Genomic DNA, 21,433 nt, shown 5'->3' with positions numbered 1-21,433 from the left:
GTTCTGCCACTCCATGGCAACCCACGGCAGTGACCAGGTTCCACAACAGATCCAAAACAGACCCGAATTGTCTCGTCACATCAATCACTGAATTTCCTTGCTGAAAGGTTTCTGATCGATACAGGTGTGGGGATCCGTGCCATGAACCTTCACCCCTCACTGCATGGTCCAAAGTGTTGCATTTTACAACGGTCCCAGAATTAACTCCGTATCTTGGCCGACTGCCCAACCTTCCAGGATTGGCTGGGAATCTCCAGCAATTAACGATTAACCTCCCGGACACTTGTGTGTATTTCTCATTTTTCGAATACTCTCGTTTATTAGTGAGAGACTGGTTGGAGATGTTTGATTGGGTGGGGTGGTTGGAAACGGGAGGTCACATGATGAATGCTCCAGGAATCGGCCCAATCAGAGTTGGTGACCCGAAGGCCTTGGGCATTTGCTCTTTTCTCCAGGCTGTTTCTCACTTACCAGTGGGCCCGGGGGACCAGGAGGCCCTTCACTGCCTTTCAAACCGATCTGACCCTGTCGACAGACAAGAAATAAAAATCAGTGGAGGAATCCATCACACGTGCACTCTATGCTTCGAGCCGGGGTCCGGAGTGGGAGTCCGGGGGGAATTTGCTCTGGTTTGCGGCGGACATGCTAACAATTTCACCACAAGAACCGAGCACATGGATTTGCCCATTTCATTCCCACTAAGACACAGTGACCAGAGCAAGCCTCCCCCAGACTCTGACCACCTTGACAATATTGGAACTATTCAGAATCGCGCGGAGCTGCATTAAGGAGGCCAAGGCCAAGAATTTCCTCCCAGCTTTTCACGGACAGAAACGGGGCTTCTGACATAATTCCAGAGAAGTTACCGCAGCTCTGAGGAAATTCACCCACGCGATCAACTCCCAACAATCTCTGAGCGGGATTTCACACAACAGATGAGGCCGATCGCCCTGGTCCCTGAAAGAGTTCTTGCTTAGACCTATTCCCACACCTGTTCCCCACTTGGCCCATCATCCCCGTGCCCTCTCCCTCAAAGAGCTCGCCCCTCACTCCCATTCCACAGCCCTTGCCCAAAAAACAGTCAAAAAATATTTTTCAAATATTTATCCTCTTCCTTTCTAAACCTATTATAATCATCACAGGCAGTCCCTCGGAATCGAGGAAGACTTGCTCCCACTCTACAAGTGAGTTCTCAGGTAACTGTACAGTCCAATACGGGAGCCACAGTCCCTGTCACAGGTGGGACAGACACTGGTTGAGGGAAGGGGAGGGTGGGACTGGTTTGCCGCACGCTCCTTCCGCTGCCTGCGCTTGGTTTCTGCACGCTCTCGGCGATGAGACTCGAGGTGCTCAGCGCCCTCCCGGATGTACTTCCTCCACTTAGGGCCGTCTTTGGCCAGGGACTCCCAGGTGTCGGTGGGGATGTTACATTTTATCAAGGAGACTTTGAGGGTGACCTTGAAACGTTTCCTCTGCCCACCTGGGGCTCTCCTGCCATGTAGGAGTTCCGAGGAGAGCGTTTGCTCTGGGAGTCTCCTGTCGGGTATGTGGACGATGTGGCCTGCCCAGCGGAGCCGGTCGAGTGTGGTCAGTGCTCCGATGCTGGGGATGTTGGCCTGAGTGAGAACATTGACGTTGGTGCCTCTGTCCTCCCAGTGGATTTGCAGGATCTTACAGAGGAAGCGCTGGTGGTATTTCTCCAGCGTTTTGAGTTGTCTGCTGTATATGGTCCACGTCTCTGAGCCATACAGGAGGGCGGGTGTCACCACTATAGATGTTGCTCAGCGCACTATTTCTGGTAGAGCATTCTATGTCCTAATATCCCTCTGCTTAAAAAGAAATGATTTGTATCTAACCCCGTGCTGCACCTGCCCTGGGAGTGTTTGATGGGACAGTGTAGAGGGAGCTTTACTCTGTATCTAACCCCGTGGTATACCTGCCCTGGGAGTGTTTGATGGGACAGTGTAGAGGGAGCTTTACTCTGTATCTAATCCCCTGTACCAGCCCTGGGAGTGTTTGATGGGACAGTGTAGAGGGAGCTTTACTCTGTATCTAACCCCCTGTACCTGCCCTGTGAGTGTTTGATGGGACAGTGTAGAGGGAGCTTTACTCTGTATCTAACCCGTGCTGTACCTGCCCTGGGAGTGTTTGTTGGACAGTGTAGAGGGAGCTTTACTCTGTATCTAACCCGTGCTGTACCTGCCCTGGGAGTGTTTGATGGGACAGTGTACAGGGAGCTTTACTCTGTGTCTAACCCGTGCTGTACCTGCCCTGGGAGTGTTTGATGGGACAGTGTAGAGGGAGCTTTACTCTCTATCTAACACAGTGCTGTACCTGTCCTGGGATTATTTGATGGGACATTGTAGAGGGAGCTTTACTCTGTATCTAACCCTGTGCTGTACCTGCCCTGGGAGTGTTTGAAGGGGTAAAAGAACATAAGAACATAAGAATTTGGAACAGGAGTAGGCCATCTAGCCCCTCGAGCCTGCTCCGCCATTCAACAAGATCATGGCTGATCTGGCCGTGGACTCAGCTCCACTTACCCGCCCTCTCCCCGTAACCCTTCATTCCCTTATTGGTTAAAAATCTATCTATCTGTGATTTGAATACATACAATGAGCTAGCCTCAACTGCTTTCTTGGGCAGAGAATTCCACAGATTCACAACCCTCTGGGAGAAGAAATTCCTTCTCAACTCGGTTTTAAATTGGCTTCCCCGTATTTTGAGGCTGTGCCCCCTAGTTCTAGTCATCCGACCAGTGGAAACAACCTCTCTGCCTCTATCTTATCTATCCCTTTCATTATTTTAAATGTTTCTATAAGATCACCCCTCATCCTTCTGAACTCCAACGAGTAAAGACCCAGTCTACTCAATCTATCATCATAAGGTAACCCCCTCATCTCCGGAATCAGTCGAGTGAATCGTCTCTGTACCCCCTCCAAAGCCAGTATATCCTTCCTTAAGTAAGGTGACCAAAACTGCACGCAGTACTCCAGGTGCAGCCTCACCAATACCTATACAGTTGCAGCAGGACCTCCCTGCTTTTGTACTCCATCCCTCTCGCAATGAAGGCCAACATTCCATTCGCCTTCCTGATTACCTGCTGCACCTGCAAACTAACTTTTTGGGATTCATGCACAAGGACTCCCAGGTCCCTCTGCACCGCAGCATGTTGTAATTTCTCCCCATTCAAATAATGTTCCCTTTTACTGTTTTTTTTTCCAAGGTGGATGACCTCACACTTTCCGACATTGTATTCCATCTGCCAAATCTTAGCCCATTCGCTTAACCTATCTAAATCTCTTTGCAGCCTCTCTGTGTCCTCTACACAACCCGCTTTCCCACTAATCTTTGTGTCACCTGCAAATTTTGTTGCACTACCCTCTGTCCCCTCTTCCAGGTCACCTATGTATATTGTAAACAGTTGTGGTCCCAGCACCGATCCCTGTGGCACACCACTAACCATCGATTTCCAACCCGAAAAGGATCCATTTATCCCGACTCTCTGCTTTCTGTTCGCCAGCCAATTCTCTATCCATGCTAATACATTTCCTCTGACTCCGCGTACCTTTATCTTCTGCAGTGACCTTTTGTGTGGCACCTTATCGAATGCCTTTTGGAAATCTAAATACACCACATCCATCGGTACACCTCTATCTACCATGCTCGTTATATCCTCAAAGAATTCCAGTAAATTAGTTAAACATGATTTCCCCTTCATGAATCCATGTTCCGTCTGCTTGATTGCACTATTCCTATCTAGATGTCCCGCTATTTCTTTCTTAATGATAGCTTCAAGCATTTTCCTCACTACAGATGTTAAACTAACCGGCCAATAGTTACCTGCCTTTTGTCTGCCCCCTTTTTTTAAACAGAGGCGTTACATTAGCTGCTTTCCAATCTGCTGGTACCTCCCCAGAGTCCAGAGAATTTTGGTAGATTATAACGAATGCATCTGCTATAACTTCCGCCATCTCTTTTAATACCCTGGGATGCATTTCATCAGGAGCAGGGGACTTGTCTACCTTGAGTCCCATTAGCCTGTCCAGCACTACCCCCCTAGTGATAGTGATTGTCTCAAGGTCCTCCCTTCCCACATTCCTGTGACCAGAAATTTTTGGCATGGTTTTTGTGTCTTCCACTGTGAAGACTGAAGCAAAATAATTGTTTAAGGTCTCAGCCATTTCCACATTACCCATTATTAAATCCCCCTTCTCATCTTCTGAGGGACCAACATTTACTTTAGTCACTCTTTTCCGTTTGATATATCGGTAAAAGCTTTTACTATCCGTTTTTATGTTTTGCGCAAGTTTACTTTTGTAATCTATCTTTCCTTTCTTTATTGCTTTCTTAGTCATTCTTTGCTGTGTAGAGGGAGCTGCACCCTGTATGTGGAGCGTGCGGTACTGATTGCTTGATGCTGACTCTGGGCTATTATTATTGTTTGAAATGTCACTATCGAATCCCAGCTTCAGACCCTCTGTCGGGACCACGCGATGATCAGTCTGAGGTCCAAGTGCTGAAGATTCAGTTGCTGTACTTACGAGGGGTCCGGGCAGTCCACGTTCACCAGTGAATCCTCGGAGGCCTGGTGGACCATCTTTCCCCGGAGGGCCTGCAGGTCCAGGGTCACCCTACAACACACGGAGCAAAGGAAGAGTCAATCTGGCAACAGACCGTCCAACAGGCAGTTAAAGTCCAACAGGAACCGAGGCATCGAACTGCAAGATCCAAACTAAACGTTAGATGTGAAAAATTACCTTTTTCCTTGTAAGATTAAAAAACACCTTTTCCTTCCTCGCTTCTCTTGAATCTCAGCAGTGGCTCAGTAGGTAGCACTCTCATCTCTGGGGGACAAGTGAGTGGGCTTATGCCCCACTCCAGAGATTCAAGCACAAAATCTAGGCCAACACTGCAGAACAGTACTGAGGGAGTGTTGCACTGTCGGAGGGGCTGTACTGAGGGAGTGCTGCACTGTCGGAGGGGCAGTACTGAGGGAGTGCTGCACTGTCGGAGGGGTGGTACTGAGGGAGCGCTGCACTGTCGGAGGGGCTGTACTGAGGGAGTGCTGCACTGTCGGAGGGGCGGTACTGAGGGAGTGCTGCACTGTCGGAGGGGTGGTACTGAGGGAGCGCTGCACTGTCGGAGGGGCTGTACTGAGGGAGTGCTGCACTGTCGGAGGGGCAGTACTGAGGGAGTGCCGCACTGTCGGAGGGGCAGTACTGAGGGAGTGCTGCACTGTCGGAGGGGCAGTACTGAGGGAGCGCCGCACTGTTGGAGGGGCAGTACTGAGGGAGTGCCGCACTGTCGGAGGGGCAGTACTGAGGGAGTGCCGCACTGTCGGAGGGGCAGTACTGAGGGAGTGCCGCACTGTCGGAGGGGCAGTACTGAGGGAGTGCCGCACTGTCGGAGGGGCAGTACTGAGGGAGTGCCGCACTGTCGGAGGGGCAGTACTGAGGGAGTGCTGCACTGTCGGAGGGGCAGTACTGAGGGAGTGCTGCACTGTCGGAGGGGCAGTACTGAGGGAGCGCTGAAGTGTCGGAGGGGCAGTACTGAGGGAGTGCCGCACTGTCGGAGGGGCATTACTGAGGGAGCGCCGCACTGTCGGAGGGGTAGTACTGAGGGAGTGCCGCACTGTCGGAGGGGCAGTACTGAGGGGGCGCTGCACTGTCGGAGGGGCAGTACTGAGGGAGTGCTGCACTGTCGGAGGGGCAGTACTGAGGGAACGCCGCACTGTCGGAGGGGCAGTACTGAGGGAGTGCCGCACTGTCGGAGGGGCAGTACTGAGGGAGTGCCGCACTGTCGGAGGGGCAGTACTGAGGGATGGTAAACCGAGGTCCCGTTTGCCCTCTCAGTTGGATGTAAAGATCCCACGGCATTATTTTGAAGAACAGAAGGGGAGTTCTGCACAGTGTCCTGGCTAATATTTATCACTAAAACAGATTATCTGATCATTATCATATTGCTGCGCGCAAATTGGCTTCCGCGTTTCCCACATTACAACAGTGACTACACGGTAAAAATATTTTGCTGGCTGTAAGACGTTTTGGAATGTCCTGAGGTTCTTAAAGTAAGCAATTCTCTCAATATAAATACAAGGGTGACATAGTTTAATTGAAACGTTTTGAAGGATGGGACTTGGCAGCGAGAAGATGACTGTTCCCAGTGGTTGTGGATCTGGAACGAGAAGCCAGAGATTCCAGATTAAACGTGAGAGATTTGGATCAGAGGGCTGGAGAAACTGCTTTACATGGAGAGCTATGAGGCTGTGCGATTCACTCCCAGGGTTAGTGGATGAGGCAGGAACTGTCAACGTTCAGGATTAGATTGGAGACAGGGAGGAGGGAGAAGGGGGTGAAAGGACATGGGAACAGAATGGGTAAATGTAGTTAGAACTATTGCCTTGTGTGGAGCATAAACACGGACTGGATGGGCCAAATGGCCTGTTTCCCTGTTGTAACTCCTATGTATTTCTACAACAACAGCTTATTAACATAAGAATTAGGAGGAGTCGTCGGCTACATGGCCCCTCGAGCCTGTTCCGCTATTCAATAAGATCACAACTGATCTTCTAGCTCAACTCCACTTTCCCGTCCGATCCCCATATCCCTCGATTCCCCAGGTGCCCAAAAGTCTATCAATTTCTGACTTGAATATACTCAAAGACTGAGCCTCCACAGCCCTCGGGCAGAGAATTCCAAAGATTCACCACCCTCCGAGTGAAGAAATTCCTCCTCATCTCGGTCCTAAATGGCCGACTCTTTATCCTGAGACTGTGACCCCTGGTTCTAGACTCCCCAGCCCGGGGGAAACACCCTCCCTGTATCTACCCTGTCAAGTCCTGTAAGAATTTTGTATGTTTCAATGAAATCAACTCTCAGGGCTAGAACCTCCACTTTTTTTGTATTCTTAACCCACTTAATGCCCATTTTACCACTGAAATGACATATAACGCACATATATCGCCCATTTAGCACAAAATGGAAACTGATGGGCATTTTTTGAGAACTTATCGGCGAGCGTTACTATCCCCATGTGGTTAACGCCGAGAAAAAATAATACTACTCGCCCACTTTTTTTGGGCGGAATCATCAGAATGGGCGAAATCTACGCCCATAATATCGCCCAGCGTTACTTTCACCACCTCGCACACATGTCGCCCACAATATCACTCGCCCAAAAAATTGCCCAGAAAAAGTGGAACTGTTCTGACCGAAAGCCAGCGGTGTTTTTAAAATTGTAGGTTGCTTCATTTAAAAGGCTGCTGTGCTTCAACCTCGGGGGAGTTCGAATGTACTCTGCAGGTCGTTGGAGTGGATGTGAACATCTCTACAAACATCTTGACCATACTGTGACCGATTGGAACTGAAGAGGTGTCTTCGTCGGGACATTCCTTGTTTGTGACCAATCGGTGGAAAACAGAGAGCTACTGCAATGGGGCCTGTCCTTTCTCACCCTCTCCTGGTGACCAATTACATGCAGCAGACTCGAGATCGCCGAAGGAATGCTCCCCAGCATTATGTGCCCAATGTAAGACATGACAGGCAGATGAGGAGGACCAGACATTACACCCCCTGCAAGTACAAGGAGAAGCATTCTTACCTCGACTTGCCCGCCACCACCTGCCTTCGGAGACTGCGCTTCCACAAAGTGGTTATCACTGAGGTATGCCAGCTGATAAGAGGAGATCTGCAGCCTGCCAGCACCATCAGTACTGCACTATCCATCGAGGTAAAAGTCACTGCAGCACTGTCGTTCTACGCCTCAGGTTCTTTTCAGGCCACAGCTGGAGACATTTGCGGACTTTCTCAGCATGCCATACATTGCTGCATTAGACAGGTCACTGAAGCCCTGTACGCACGCAGGAGGGACTTGATCAGCTTCCCTATGACCAGGGAGGCACAGAGTGAGAGGGCTCTAAGATTCTACAGAATTGCAAACTTCCCCAAGGTGCAGGGAGCAATAGACTGTACACACATCGCGATGTGGGCACCTTTTCAGGATGCAGAGGTTTTCAGGAACCGCAAGGGATTCCACTCCCTGAATGTCCAGCTGCTTGTCGACCACCAGCAAATTATACTGGCAGTGAATGCTCAATTTCCGGGCAGCACCCATGATGCTCACATCCTGCGTGAGAGCACTGTATTTGACTTGTTTAACAATGAGCCACAAGGTCAATGCTGGATGCTTGGGGACAAAGGATATGGCCTCGCCACCTGGCTGATAACCCCCACGTGACCCCCACACCGAGGCCGAGAGACGATACAATGAGAGCCACAGAGCAACTTGCAATATCGTGGAGAAAACCATTGGAGTGCTGAAGCAGCGCTTTAGATGCCTGGACCACTCAGGAGGCGAGCTCCAATACCACCCTGAGCAGGTAGCTCAATTCGTGGTGGTGTGCTCCATGCTGCACAACTTGGCTATCAGGAGGGGACAAGAATTGCCTGATGAGTCTGACAGTCCACCTCACCAGAGAGAGGAAGAGGAGGACGATGAGGCGGACGCTGACATCGGCCCAGACAATCAGGCTGATGCTGAAGCCATGCCCCCGCCCCCCTGTAGACCGCATGAAAGGGTCTGTGGTGGCATGATAGCTGCAGAGCCTTACGTCAGGAGCTCATCAATGAGCGCTTTGCCTGAAAGAACGTTGGTGTTATTTACAAGGCTGACACACTGCTGGGTGTGCAGGTCATACATCAATGGTGGGCATCACCTTGGTGACAGTTAAAGTTTAAGTTGATTGAAGTTAAGTGTCATTATACCCTTTGGAATCACCAACGTAAAACGGTGTAACTATCTGAGCCAATGCGCTACAAGGTTTTGTTAATTAAAATACATTTAAACCAAACATTAGTCTGAAATCACCAGTATTTCTGTACAAACCAACTCTCCCTGCCCCCCCCCCCCCCCACTCCTCGATTCTCCTCCCCACCTTTACCCCTTTCCCTTCCCCTCCTGACTCCTCAGGCAATGCTACATTGGGGGGGGGGGGGGGGGAGGGGGGGCGCGGGTGATGGCCAAACCGCTGCTTGGACGGATACGGGAGAGGACGGTCCGGAGGTGGGAACATGCTCCGAGCCCGAAACAAGATATTGCTGCTGGCTCTCATGTGGTTGGCAATGAGGGTGCAGCACCTTGGGGTGCAGTGCCGCGCTCCGGGACCACTGGGAGACCTCTACCACCAGTGTTCCTGGCTACCAGCTCCAGGGCCTCCTCCATCCCTTCCATGTTATATATTATTTGTTGGACAAAAACTCGGTGCCAACTGTGTTCTTGGTACTTAGTGGGCTTCTTGCTGCTGGTGAATCTCCGTCGTGTCTCCCACAACAGGCAGACAAGCACACACCACACCACACACACCTTCAGTGCCTCTGAGCCCCCCCTCTCTCTCTGTCTCCTCTTCTGCGCATGACCCTTGACCTCCTGAATCGCGGGAATCGAGCGTTGCCAAGCCGTTGCTAAGGACGGCCACACTTTACGGCAGAAGGTCAAAAAAATTTGACGGTAACACCAATTTTCAAAAATGGAGACTAGGTGTTTTGAGAATGGACGAGAAGCCGGCGATCTGAAAACCCTTTTTACCGCCCACGCCGGAAATATTGGCCATTTGTGGCCGTCAGGCACAAAAGTGGAGGTTCTAGCCCTCATTCTTTTAAACTTCAGAGAATATAGACCCACTCTATTCAATCTCTCCTCATTGGACAATCCCCCCATCCCATGCATCAATCTATTGAACCTTCGCTGCACTCCCTCTATGGCAAGTATATCCTTCCTTAGGTAAGGAGACCGACACTGTACACAATACTCCAGGTGCGGTCTCACCAGGGCCCTGTATAATTGCAGTAAGAGTCTTTACTCTTATACTCAAATCCTCTTGTAATAAAGGCCAACATACCATTTGCTTTTTTAATCACTTGCTGTACCTGCAGGTTAACTTTCAGTGATTGGTGTACAAGGAACCCAGGTCCCTCTGAACACCAACATTTCCCAATCTCTCACCATTTAAAACATTCTGCTTTTGTATTCTTCCTATCAAAGTGGATAATTTCACATTTCCATACATTATATTCCATCTGCCACCATATGCCTAATCACTGAACCTATCGATATATCTTTGCAGACTCTCTCTGTTCCCTAGCTGTGTAGGCTACGGACCCAGTGCTGTAAGGTGGGATTAGGCTGGGTAGCTCTTTTTCGACCTGCACTATGGGCCGAATGGTCTTCTTCTGTGTTGTAATTTTCTATGATTCTATGATTTCTATGAAGACAGATGCAAAATATTTGTTTCACATTTCTGCCATTTCCTTATTCCCTGTAATAATTTTTCCTGTCTCAGCCTCTAAGGAACCCACGTTTACTTTCACTGATCTCTTCCTTTTTACAGACTTGTAGAAGCTCTTACAATCTGCTTTTATACTTTTTGCTGGTTTACTGTCACAGTCTATTCTCTCCCTCTTTATCAATTTCTTGGTCATCCGTTGTTAACTTTTTAAACTTTCCCTATCCTCAGGGATAACTTGCATTTATATAGCACCTTTCACATAGCAAACCATCCTAAGGCACTTGGCAGGAGCATTATCAAACAAAATTTGACACATAAGGAGCTATTAGGACAGGTGAAGTAGGTTTTAAGTAGCGTCTTAAAGGAGGAGAGAGAGGCGGAGAGGTTCAGGGAGGGAATTCCAGAGCTCGGGGCCCAGGCAGCAGAAGGCACGGCCACCGATGGTGGAATGATTATAATCAGGGATACAGATGAGGCCAGAATTAGAGCAGTGCAGAGACCTCAGGGGGTTGGAGGGTTGGAGGCTGTTACAGAGATAGGGAGAGGCGAGGCTATGGAGGGATTTGAACAGAAGGATGTGACTTTTAAAATCGAGGCACTGCCGGGTGAAAGGGTTTTAATACGAGTTCGGACAATTTTACCAATTTTCTCTCGGGAGTCTCGTGATCAACGGGACAGCAACAGATCTGCTCTCTCAGAACTGTCACAAAGAATGTTGGGTCAAACCTCAAACACTCACCTTTGCACCTTCTTTCCCAGCGGATCCCGGGAGGCCTTGTTCTCCAGGGGGCCCGGGTGGGCCTGGGTGACCACGTTCTCCAAGGGGGCCAGTCTCTCCTGTCGGACCCTGTCAGGGGAAAAAGCAGCCACAAACACAGTGAGACGTAGTGCTAGCCTTTCGAGCACCCCCGGAACCCATGCTAATCATCCGAGCACCTCCCACACAACCTGTGCCAACCTACCAAAACCCTCCACACCCCATGCTGTCCTTCTGAACCCCTCACACCCTGTGTCATCCTCCGAGCCTCTCCACAATCGAGTCCAACCTTCCGTCTCCCAGCCTGAGCTCTGCTTTCCCTTTGTAAATGGCAGTCAGATGTTTCTGTACCACATGGGCTGTAAAAAGCCACACCTTTTTTTATCCAAGTGGGCCTGTTGTGTAGAATAATGCACGGAGGCTGATCCCGATTGTCAGAATCACCACACGAGGGGGTAGGAATGGTGATTGTTCCTGTTCGTGCAGATCAAGGGGTCCACCTTTTATTGGTCTTTTTTATGAAGTCAAAAATAAATAATCTGAACAAAATTTCCAGCATAAACCGAAAGGGAGATGCAAGCTGAGGGAGAGGGGTGGTTGGATGTTCCTGCACTGTGCGTGGGTAAGTGCGAAATACCATCCGGGCAGGTGCTGTTAACAATCAATGGGGGTCACATTTGTATTAAACATCGGTCGTTGCTTAACAAGGGCCAAAGTTAAGTTTAAATAAACAGCTTAATCCAGCAGACACGTGATGTGAACGTTAACATCAGGCCTGAGATGGACCACTAGCTGGGTACAGAGAACAAAGTGATGCTCCTTCCGTCTGACACTCACCGAGAGACGGTGTGATTCACCGAGGAATGGTCGGATATCCCACCACAGAAACATATTGACTGTTGAGCTTTCGGAGGCTGAACACTTAAGCTTGAACTCGAATCCTCAGTGCCAGTGCCTGAACATTTATTTTCCGATCATAAACTTATTTTGAGATTCTGACATGAATGTTGAACGATCCTGTACTTACCTGAGGACCAACCACACCAGGAGGACCAGGGGGGCCTGTCTTTCCTTGGAAACCCTTTGTAGAGAAGGATTGAGAGGTCAGTTACTTACAAGTGAAATCTCAGCAATAATAACTCACATGGAATATGACGAGGAGAGCAAGTGAAATTCATTCAGAGTCAATGCAGCCCATGAGGGGCTTCTCCTCCACAGGGGCCCTCGGAGACTAAGAATCAGGGTGGCACAACAAGCCACACACTGCTCAGCACCAAGATTCACAGAGCTCCCGCTCCGTCTAATCTTCATGTGTTGCTGCAGCAAAACACAGAGAGCCATGCCCCACTGTCCCACAGCCTACTGCAGCAACACACAGAGAGCCATGCCCCACTGTCCCACAACCTATTGCATCAACACACAGAGAGCCATGTCCCACTGTCCCACAGCCTACGGCAGCAACACACAGAGAGCCATGCCCCACTGTCCCACAGCCTATTGCATCAACACACAGAGAGCCACGCCCCACTATCCCACAGCCTATTGCATCAACACACAGAGAGCCATGTCCCACTGTCCCACAACCTATTGCATCAACACATAGACAGCCATGTCCCACTGTCCCACAGCCTATTGCATCAACACATAGACAGCCATGTCCCACTGTCCCACAACCTATTGCATCAAAACATCGAGAGCCATGTCCCACTGTCCCACAACCTATTGCAGCAACACACAGAGAGCCATGCCCCACTATCCCACAACCTACTGCAGCAACACACAGAGAGCCATGTCCCACTGTCCCACAACCTATTGCATCAACACAGAGAGCCATGCCCCACTGTCCCACAGCCTATTGCAGCAACACACAGAGAGCCATGCCCCACTGTCCCACAACCTATTGCATCAACACACAGAGAGCCATGTCCCACTGTCCCATAGCCTATTGCATCAACACAGAGAGCCACGCCCCACTGTCCCACAGCCTATTGCATCAACACAGAGAGCCATGCCCCACTGTCCCACAGCCTATTGCATCAACACACAGAGAGCCACGCCCCACTGTCCCACAGCCTATTGCATCAACACAGAGAGCCACGCCCCACTGTCCCACAGCCTATTGCATCAACACAGAGAGCCATGCCCCACTGTCCCACAGCCTACTGCACGTCAATGCAGTCAACCTGTAAAAATGGGGTGTAATCATTCTGAAGGGTAGGACCCGTATAGAGATAGTTTCTTTAAAGGATGGAATCTTTAAAGGAATCAGAATCCTGAAGCTGAACCACACACAAGTCATTTTGTTTATAAAAGTGTAGACTGACATCATTGTGTCACCTGATCCCATTCATTGCAGGATAAGGACCCCATTGATGGATGGGAATGGGTCTCATTGATGGCTGGGAATGGGTTCGATTACTTCCTCAGTACAGGTTCCATTCATCCCTGGATACAGTTTCCTAGTTTCCAGTTCACCTATAAATTTGCTTCAGTATAATATTTTGCAAAGGGGGACTGCATTCCAGAGGCAAAATTCCAGCCCTTAAGGATGGAATTAGAAACATTTCAATGAAAGCAATGATTAGGCAGATGGAAGGAAAGATTTGATCAATAGCCAAAGCTGTTTGGCCCTCCAGGATGTACCAATGAAAGATTTGAGAGAGACATTCGACAAATATACTTGGATTGGCTGGGGTCCTTATTTATTCTGCCTCACAAAAAGGGGACAGATGAGGGAAGGAAGTGAGAGAACAAAGATGTCTGGAGTACAAAATGCAGCATCATATAAGGAAAGGAAACAGCAAACAACATATATCATCGTAATATAAAGGAAGAACTCCACTTAACTCAACTCAACACAACCCAACACAACTTAACTCAACTCAACCAAACACAAATCAACTCACCTCAATTCAACTCACCACAACACAACTCAACTCACCACAACACAACTCAACTCACCACAACACAAGTCAACTCACCACAACAAAACACAACTCACCACAACAAAACACAACTCACCACAACACAACACAACACACCTCACTGCAACACAGCACAACACAACATAACACACCTCACTACAACGCAACACAACACAACACACCTCACTGCAACACAACACAACACAACACACCTCACTACAACACAACACAACACAACACACCTCACTACAACACAACACAACACAACTCACTACAACACAACACACCTCACTACAACACAACACAACACAACACACCTCACTACAACACAACACACCTCACTACAACACAACACAACACAACACACCTCACTACAACACAACACAACTCACTACAACACAACACAACACACCTCACTACAACACAACACAACACAACACAACTCACTACAACACAACACACCTCACTACAACACAACACAACACAACTCACTACAACACAACACAACACACCTCACTACAACGCAACACAACGCAACACAACATACCCAACACTGTAAGATACAACACAACTAACTCAACTCAAGAAAATTCAACTCAACTCAACACACCACAATGCCACACCACTCAAGTGAAAACAACACAAAATAAACTCAAAACAACTCAACCCAATACAACTCAACACAACTCAACTCAAGTCAACTCAACTAAATTCAACTGAAGACAACAGAACACAACTCAACTCAAGTCAACCCAATACAACACAACACGACTCAACTGAACACAACACAACTCAACACAAAACACAACTCAACTCAATGCTGCTCAAACCAACTCAAAATACACTCAACACAACTCAAACCAACAGAACTCAACTCACCCAATGCAACACAACACAAGTCAACACAACACAACTAAATACAACTCAACACAAGTCAGCTCAACACAAGTCAACTCATCATGAGTCAACGAAACAAAATTGAACACAACACAACTAAATTTAACCCGACACAACTCAACACACCCTCAGCACAACTCAACTCAATTCAATGAAAGGCAATTCAACGCATCTCAACTCAACCCAACACAACATAACACAAAAAAACTCACCTTAACACAACACCGGTCAACAAATGTCAATTCAACCAAACACATCTCAACTCAATTGAGCGCAACTCAATTCAGCACAACACAACACAACTCAACACAACTCAATTCAACTCAACACACCCCGACACTGTAGAACACAACACAACTAACTCAACTCAAGAAAAGTCAACTCAACACACCACAACGCCATACCACTCAAGTGAAAATAACAGAAAATAAACTCAAAAGAACTCGACCGAATACTACACAACTCAACAAAACTCAACACAATGCAACTCAAACCAACTCAAAATACATTCAACACAACTCAAACCAACAGAACTCAACTCATAATCCAACTCAACACAACACAACTAAATACAACCCAATACAATTCAATACAAGTCAGCTCAACACTAGTCAACTCAACATGAGTCAACTAAACAAAACTGAACACAACACAACTAAATTTAACCCAACACAACTCAACACATCCTCAGCACAACTCACCATAACTCAACCTGGTGCAACTCAACTCAACACAACATAATACAAAACAACTCACCACAACACAACACAACACAACTCAACAAATGTTAATTCAACCAAACACATTTCAACTCAACTGAACACAACTCAACATAACAGAATTCAACATAACACAACATAACTAACACAACTCAAGACAAGCCAACTGAATACAATGCAGCACAATTCGACACAATTCAATAAACACAACTCACTCAAATCAACACAAGTCAAATCAACAAAACTCAACACAATTCAATTCGACACAACTCGACACAATCAACTGAAATCGAATAAAATCGGTTAAAATCGACTCAACACAACTGGACACAACTGGACACAAACAATTCGAGACACCTGAAATCAACTCGACACAACTCAACACACTCAAACTATTTCAAAATAAACTCAACACAAGTCAAGTCAAGTCAAGTCAAGTCAAGTCAAGTCAAGTCAAGTCAAGTCAAGTCAACAGAACACAACTCAACACAACACAACACAACTAAATACAACTCAACACAAGTCAACTCAACGTGCGTCAACTAAACAAAACTGAACACAACACAATTAAATTTAACCTGACACAACTCAACACACCCCCAGCACAAGTCAACACAACTCAACTCAATTCAAACCAACACAACTCAACTCAACGAAAGGCAACTCAACGCATTGGATCTCAACCCAACCCGATGCAACTCAACTCAACACAACATATCACAAAACAACTCACCACTACGCAACACCGCTCAACAAATGTCGATTCAACCAAACACATCTCAACTCAACTGAACACAACTCAATTCATCACAACTCAACATAACAGAACTCAAGATAACACAACACAACTAACGCAACTCAAGACAAGTCAATTCAACATAAGTCAACTCAACAAACCTAAATTTAACGCAACTCAACTCAACTTTACACAACTCAACACAACACAATTCGACACAACACAATTCGACACAATTCAACTCACTCAACTCAGCACAACGCAACTCATGTAAACACAACTCAACAAATCAACAGAACTCAACTTAGCACAACACAACTCAACGCAACACCATGCAATGAAACACAACACAACTCAATTCAACGCAACGCAACTCAATCCAATTCAACTCAAACCAACTAAGCTGAACTCAACGCGACACAACTAAACCCAACACAACACAACTCAAACCAACACAACTCAAATCAATCCAACACAAAATAAATTCAACACAACTCAACGCAACCCAAGGCAACTCAACACGACTCAGGATTTTGAATAACCTTTGTTGGACAGTATCCTTTGGTTCTATTTTATCCCCTTCTCTGCTCAATCCGCTGTCTCTGTGCTGGGGCTGTGGCTGGCATTGGGACCAGGGGTACAGGTATGACTGGGGTACTGGCATAGGCTGCAATCAGGAGCCGTTAGGGAGTTATCATGAGGCCCATTCCAGTCATACCTGACGACCTTCTTCTCACCCAACATCTGCGCACAGCAGATCTCGGAAACCTTCAGTCATGTCTGGTGCTGTGAGCTTTATTCCTTCTTGGGGTGAAGGCGACGGTGTAAATGCTGTCATCTATCGCCCAGCCCTAGTTATTCAGAGTGGTAGCCCTGCTTCTTGGAAGTACAAGTAAACAGTTTGCTCAGCCACTTCAGAGGGCACCAAGAGTAAAGGAGTTGATCGGGTAGAGAGAGAAACTATTTCCTGGGGTGGGGGGAGTCCAGAACAAGGGGCAGAACCTTACAATTAGAGCCCGGCCGCTCAAGGGTGATGTCAGGAAGCACTTCTTCACACAAAGTGGGAATGTGTCTCCCCAAAAATGATGTTGATTCTGGTGGTCAATTATAGCTTTCAAAACTGCGATTGGTAGATTATTTGGAGGTAAGAGTATTAAGGGTTACGGAAACCAAGGTGGGTAGATGGAGTTAAGATACAGATCAGCCATGCTCTAACTGAATGGCGGAGCAGGCTTGAGGGGATGAATGGCCTCTTCCTGTTCCCAGCCACATAGTGGCAGACTGGAATCACTTGTGGTGAAGAACGGTTAAGGGTGATAGGTTTTCTTCCCTGAAGGACATTACCTCTGGATCCACTCATATATCTGAGCATGGTAAACTGGGTGATAGTGGAGAGCAGTGAAGCCGAGAGAGATTATCTGACATGGGTCTGTTGGCTGTTCATTTGCCCGACATCTCCTGTATAAATGGACTGCACTGCCAGTTCAGATGCACACAGTTTCTGTACACAGACAAGTGCATTTCCTGCAACATCTACTGTCAGAGAGACAGGTTGTTCCACCAGTAACCTGGAGGTAGCAGACTCCATCTGCCAGGGGCTCAGGCTGATCTCTGGACATGTCGCCGTGCTTCTGATCGTACATTCCAATCGCACAACCCTTTTTTCCTACAGGAGAGAGCAGCCACCTTGGAGGCAGCCTCCTCAGAGGTAGGGAAGGCAGTCAAACATTACAAGACATCTCAGAGAAGATTGAAACTTACAGTTTCACCTCGTTGCCCAGGGTGTCCAGGTAATCCGTCCTTTCCGGCTGGGCCCTAGAAAGTGATTGGAGAGAAAGACATAATTTACCAGTTGATAATATTTGATTGAACATTTAATCACTGTGAAAAGATTATTACTATATAGAACTGGCAGGGATATTCACCTCCGACACCAGGGCTTGAATCTAGCCCTGATTGATGAGATGAAAGCCCACTCTGTCTGCTGGTTCTAAGGATTTACTGAGAAACCTCAGACACCAGCACTTTCTTGCTCCCAGAGGCCACTGGTGAGGGATGATGAAAAACACCAGTCTGGTGCATGAAGAGCTACTCCTCCAGTACTGGAGCTGAGTCATGAAATTGGTCTGTTTACAGGGAGCTTTACTCTGTATCTAAGCCCGTGCTGTACCTGCCCTGGGAGTGTTTGATGGGACAGTGTAGAGGGAGCTTTACTCTGTATCTAACCCCATGCTGTACCTGCCCTGGGAGTGTTTGATGGGACAGTGTAGAGGGAGCTTTACTCTGTATCTAACCCCTGTACCTGCCCTGGGAGTGTTTGATGGGACAGTGTAGAGGGAGCTTTACTCTGTATCTAACCCCCTGTACCTGCCCTGGGAGTGTTTGATGGGACAGTGTAGAGGGAGCTTTACTCTGTATCTAACCCCTGTACCTGCCCTGGGAGTGTTTGATGGGACAGTGTAGAGGGAGCTTTACTCTGTATCTAACCCCATGCTGTACCTGCCCTGGGAGTGTTTGATGGGACAGTGTAGAGGGAGCTTTACTCTGGATCTAACCCCGTGCTGTATTTGTTACTCTGTTAACCTAGAAAAACAGCCTAATCATAGGATGTTACAGTGCAGAGGGAGGCCATTTGGCCCATTGTGCCTGTGCCGGCTCTTTGAAAGAGCTTCCCAATTAGTCCCACTTCCCTGTTACTTCTCTATAGCCCGACAAATGGTTCCTTTTCCAGGATATATTCCCAATTGAACTTATTGAATGGTTGAAGTTATTTGATAATATGTAAAGAAACAACCATCAGGGCCTCTGATCAACCACATTTCCCCAAACATCAATCATTAAAAGTGTAAAATAAAATCTCAACCAGCCTTTTCTTTCGTCTGAGCAAATCCAGATCAATTTACAATGTAGTAAGAAATGAGGCAAGTGCCTGGGACTACTTACAGGGGGGCCTTTGGGTCCAGCGAATCCCATTGGGCCCTGTGGTCCAGGTGGTCCCTAGAATGTAAACACGAGCAGGTTGAAGAGAAAAGTAAAGCCTTGCATTTATATAGCGCCTCTACAACATCAGGACGTCGCAAAGCCCTTTGCAGCCAATGAAGTACTTTTTTTCAAGAGTTATAATGTAGGAAAAGCAGCAGCCATTTTGCACACTGCAAGCTCCCATAAACAGCCAATGGGAGAAATGACCAGATAATCTGTTTTTCGTGATGTTGGTTAAGAGATTAATATTTGCCCCAAGGAGAACTCCCATGTCTTCTTCAAAATAGTGCATGGGATCCTTTATGTCAATCTGAGAAGGCAGATGGGACCTTGGTTGGATGTCTCACCTGAATAGGCACAGAAACATCGTTGGTTACTAACCACGGACTTGAGCTGTGAGTTGCTACAACTTGTATGTCACTGGCTGTGTTACTGAGATGCCCACGCTGATGCCACCCAGGGAGGAGTTGGACGACCATCATCAGCTGAGAAAAGGTCAGCTGACGAGGGAGTACCAAGTGCTGCGGTATAATTCTGATGTTCTGCGATGTCGAGCTTACTATCGGTGCCTCGCTGCCATGGGTAGGTGCCATGCGGAGGTCGGGGATACATTGGCCGCATGGCATGTACCCACCCTCTCAGCTGTGGTCGGTATATAGTATAGTATCCAGAATATAGTACATTTTTTAACAGTTAAGCTTTCCTAATTTTGATGTCCACATCCTCTTAAAGTGCTTCAGTTTTGCTGCACTGGTTTGTGACAGAGGAGCGACGAGAGATCGTGGCAGAGGTGCGACAGATGAGGGTACGGGGCCCAGAAGAGCTGAGGGCCCGGGGGCAGCACGGACCAGCCCACACTGCGATATGTGTGCACACTAGGTCCGTGCAGCAGAGCAGGTCTCCAGTCGTCCTGGTTAACCCTTGTACTGGATAAATACCTCGCTCTGTCAAGCCCGTGTGGTGGCTGGTGTGCAACGGTCACCCCACGTTAAAACAATCCACCCACACACATCTTCCACCCTTCAATTGGAGTTCAGGATCTGGAACATCAGGTCCTTCATCGAAACACCTGTGAACTCGTCCTCGTTTGAGGGACCGCCTATGATGATGTAGTCAGTGAGTGCTAAACGTGACAACGTAAATATGGACAATAGACCGAGTGAAACAGTCTTCAACAAATGCAGAAACACACAGAGAAGCCTACGCCAGGCCAATCAAAGTTTATCACAGAAAAAACTGATCCTCATTGGATAATCTCAGACCTGATTTCCACATGGCTTGGCTTATCACAGAATTGATACGCACATTGATTGGATAGTTCAGAGTAGATCTCCATATGGATTGGCTCGATCAAAGATGAGTTTCTTGACCTGTATTGTGCCTTGTTTTTGAAATGAGAAGTTTTCTTTCCAATTTGGAACCTGTTGTTGGTCTTTGCAGCCCATTCAAAATAATCAATGCCAGCACTTTTGTTTTTGGATTCTTGAAAACTAATTATTCCTCAAATGCCCTGATCTGAGTTGACAGATGACGCCGAGGTGGATCCAATAATGTACATGCTGTAAACATGTGGCAACGAAAAACTATTTGTATCCAACTCTGACAGTCGGCGTTTACCGTGAAGACTCTTTGTGGAGGGAAAAGCAGTGGGACAGGACAGATTGAGTTCTGTCCCCACACCCAGTCTCAAGACAACATAATAAGGTCAATGTTAGGGACACAAAACACTCACTGCTCTCAGCTCCTGATACCTTCACTCTTCACTGCTTACCTCGGAGGAGCAGAGAGTCCGAGACTGGAGACAAGCTTTGCTCTACATCAAAACTAAGCACAGAGACAAGACAAGAGAAGAGAAAGGATCTTGGTGATTGTATCTCCTTACCCTCTCACCAGTCGGACCAGGAGGACCATCATTGCCTGAGCTACCCTGTAATTAGAGATGATCAGAAATATTAGCTCCAGAAAATGAAAGGATTATGAAATTATATTTACAATAACAGCATAAAGGATATTTCTGTAAATATCTTCATTCCATTACAATTTCAGCAGGTTTCTTGCGGCCTCCATACCAGATATTCACCCCCAAACCCCATTTTCGACATGTCTATATTGGGGCAGGGGGGCAGACACCTT

The 21,433-nt window shown here is 47.6% G+C and overlaps 1 protein-coding gene across 2 annotated transcripts in view; it reads right to left on the bottom strand.

Annotated features, from left to right (window-relative positions):
* Positions 1-21,433, bottom strand: part of col5a1 (procollagen, type V, alpha 1) — a 120,985-nt gene that overhangs the window by 40,909 nt on the left and 58,643 nt on the right. For both annotated transcript variants that reach the window (XM_070863617.1, XM_070863618.1), the window contains 7 exons: positions 21,183-21,227; positions 19,262-19,315; positions 18,080-18,133; positions 12,070-12,123; positions 11,025-11,132; positions 4,545-4,634; positions 472-525 (listed from right to left, as the gene is read on the bottom strand). In XM_070863617.1, the coding sequence (XP_070719718.1) occupies positions 472-525; positions 4,545-4,634; positions 11,025-11,132; positions 12,070-12,123; positions 18,080-18,133; positions 19,262-19,315; positions 21,183-21,227 (459 nt within the window). The remainder of the gene's footprint in view (positions 1-471; positions 526-4,544; positions 4,635-11,024; positions 11,133-12,069; positions 12,124-18,079; positions 18,134-19,261; positions 19,316-21,182; positions 21,228-21,433) is intronic.

The sequence above is a fragment of the Pristiophorus japonicus genome, chromosome 20 (assembly GCF_044704955.1).
Source record: "Pristiophorus japonicus isolate sPriJap1 chromosome 20, sPriJap1.hap1, whole genome shotgun sequence".
Classification (NCBI taxonomy): Eukaryota; Metazoa; Chordata; class Chondrichthyes; family Pristiophoridae; genus Pristiophorus; species Pristiophorus japonicus.
Note: the sequence above shows the minus strand (reverse complement) of the source record. Positions and strands in the feature narration are given on the sequence as shown.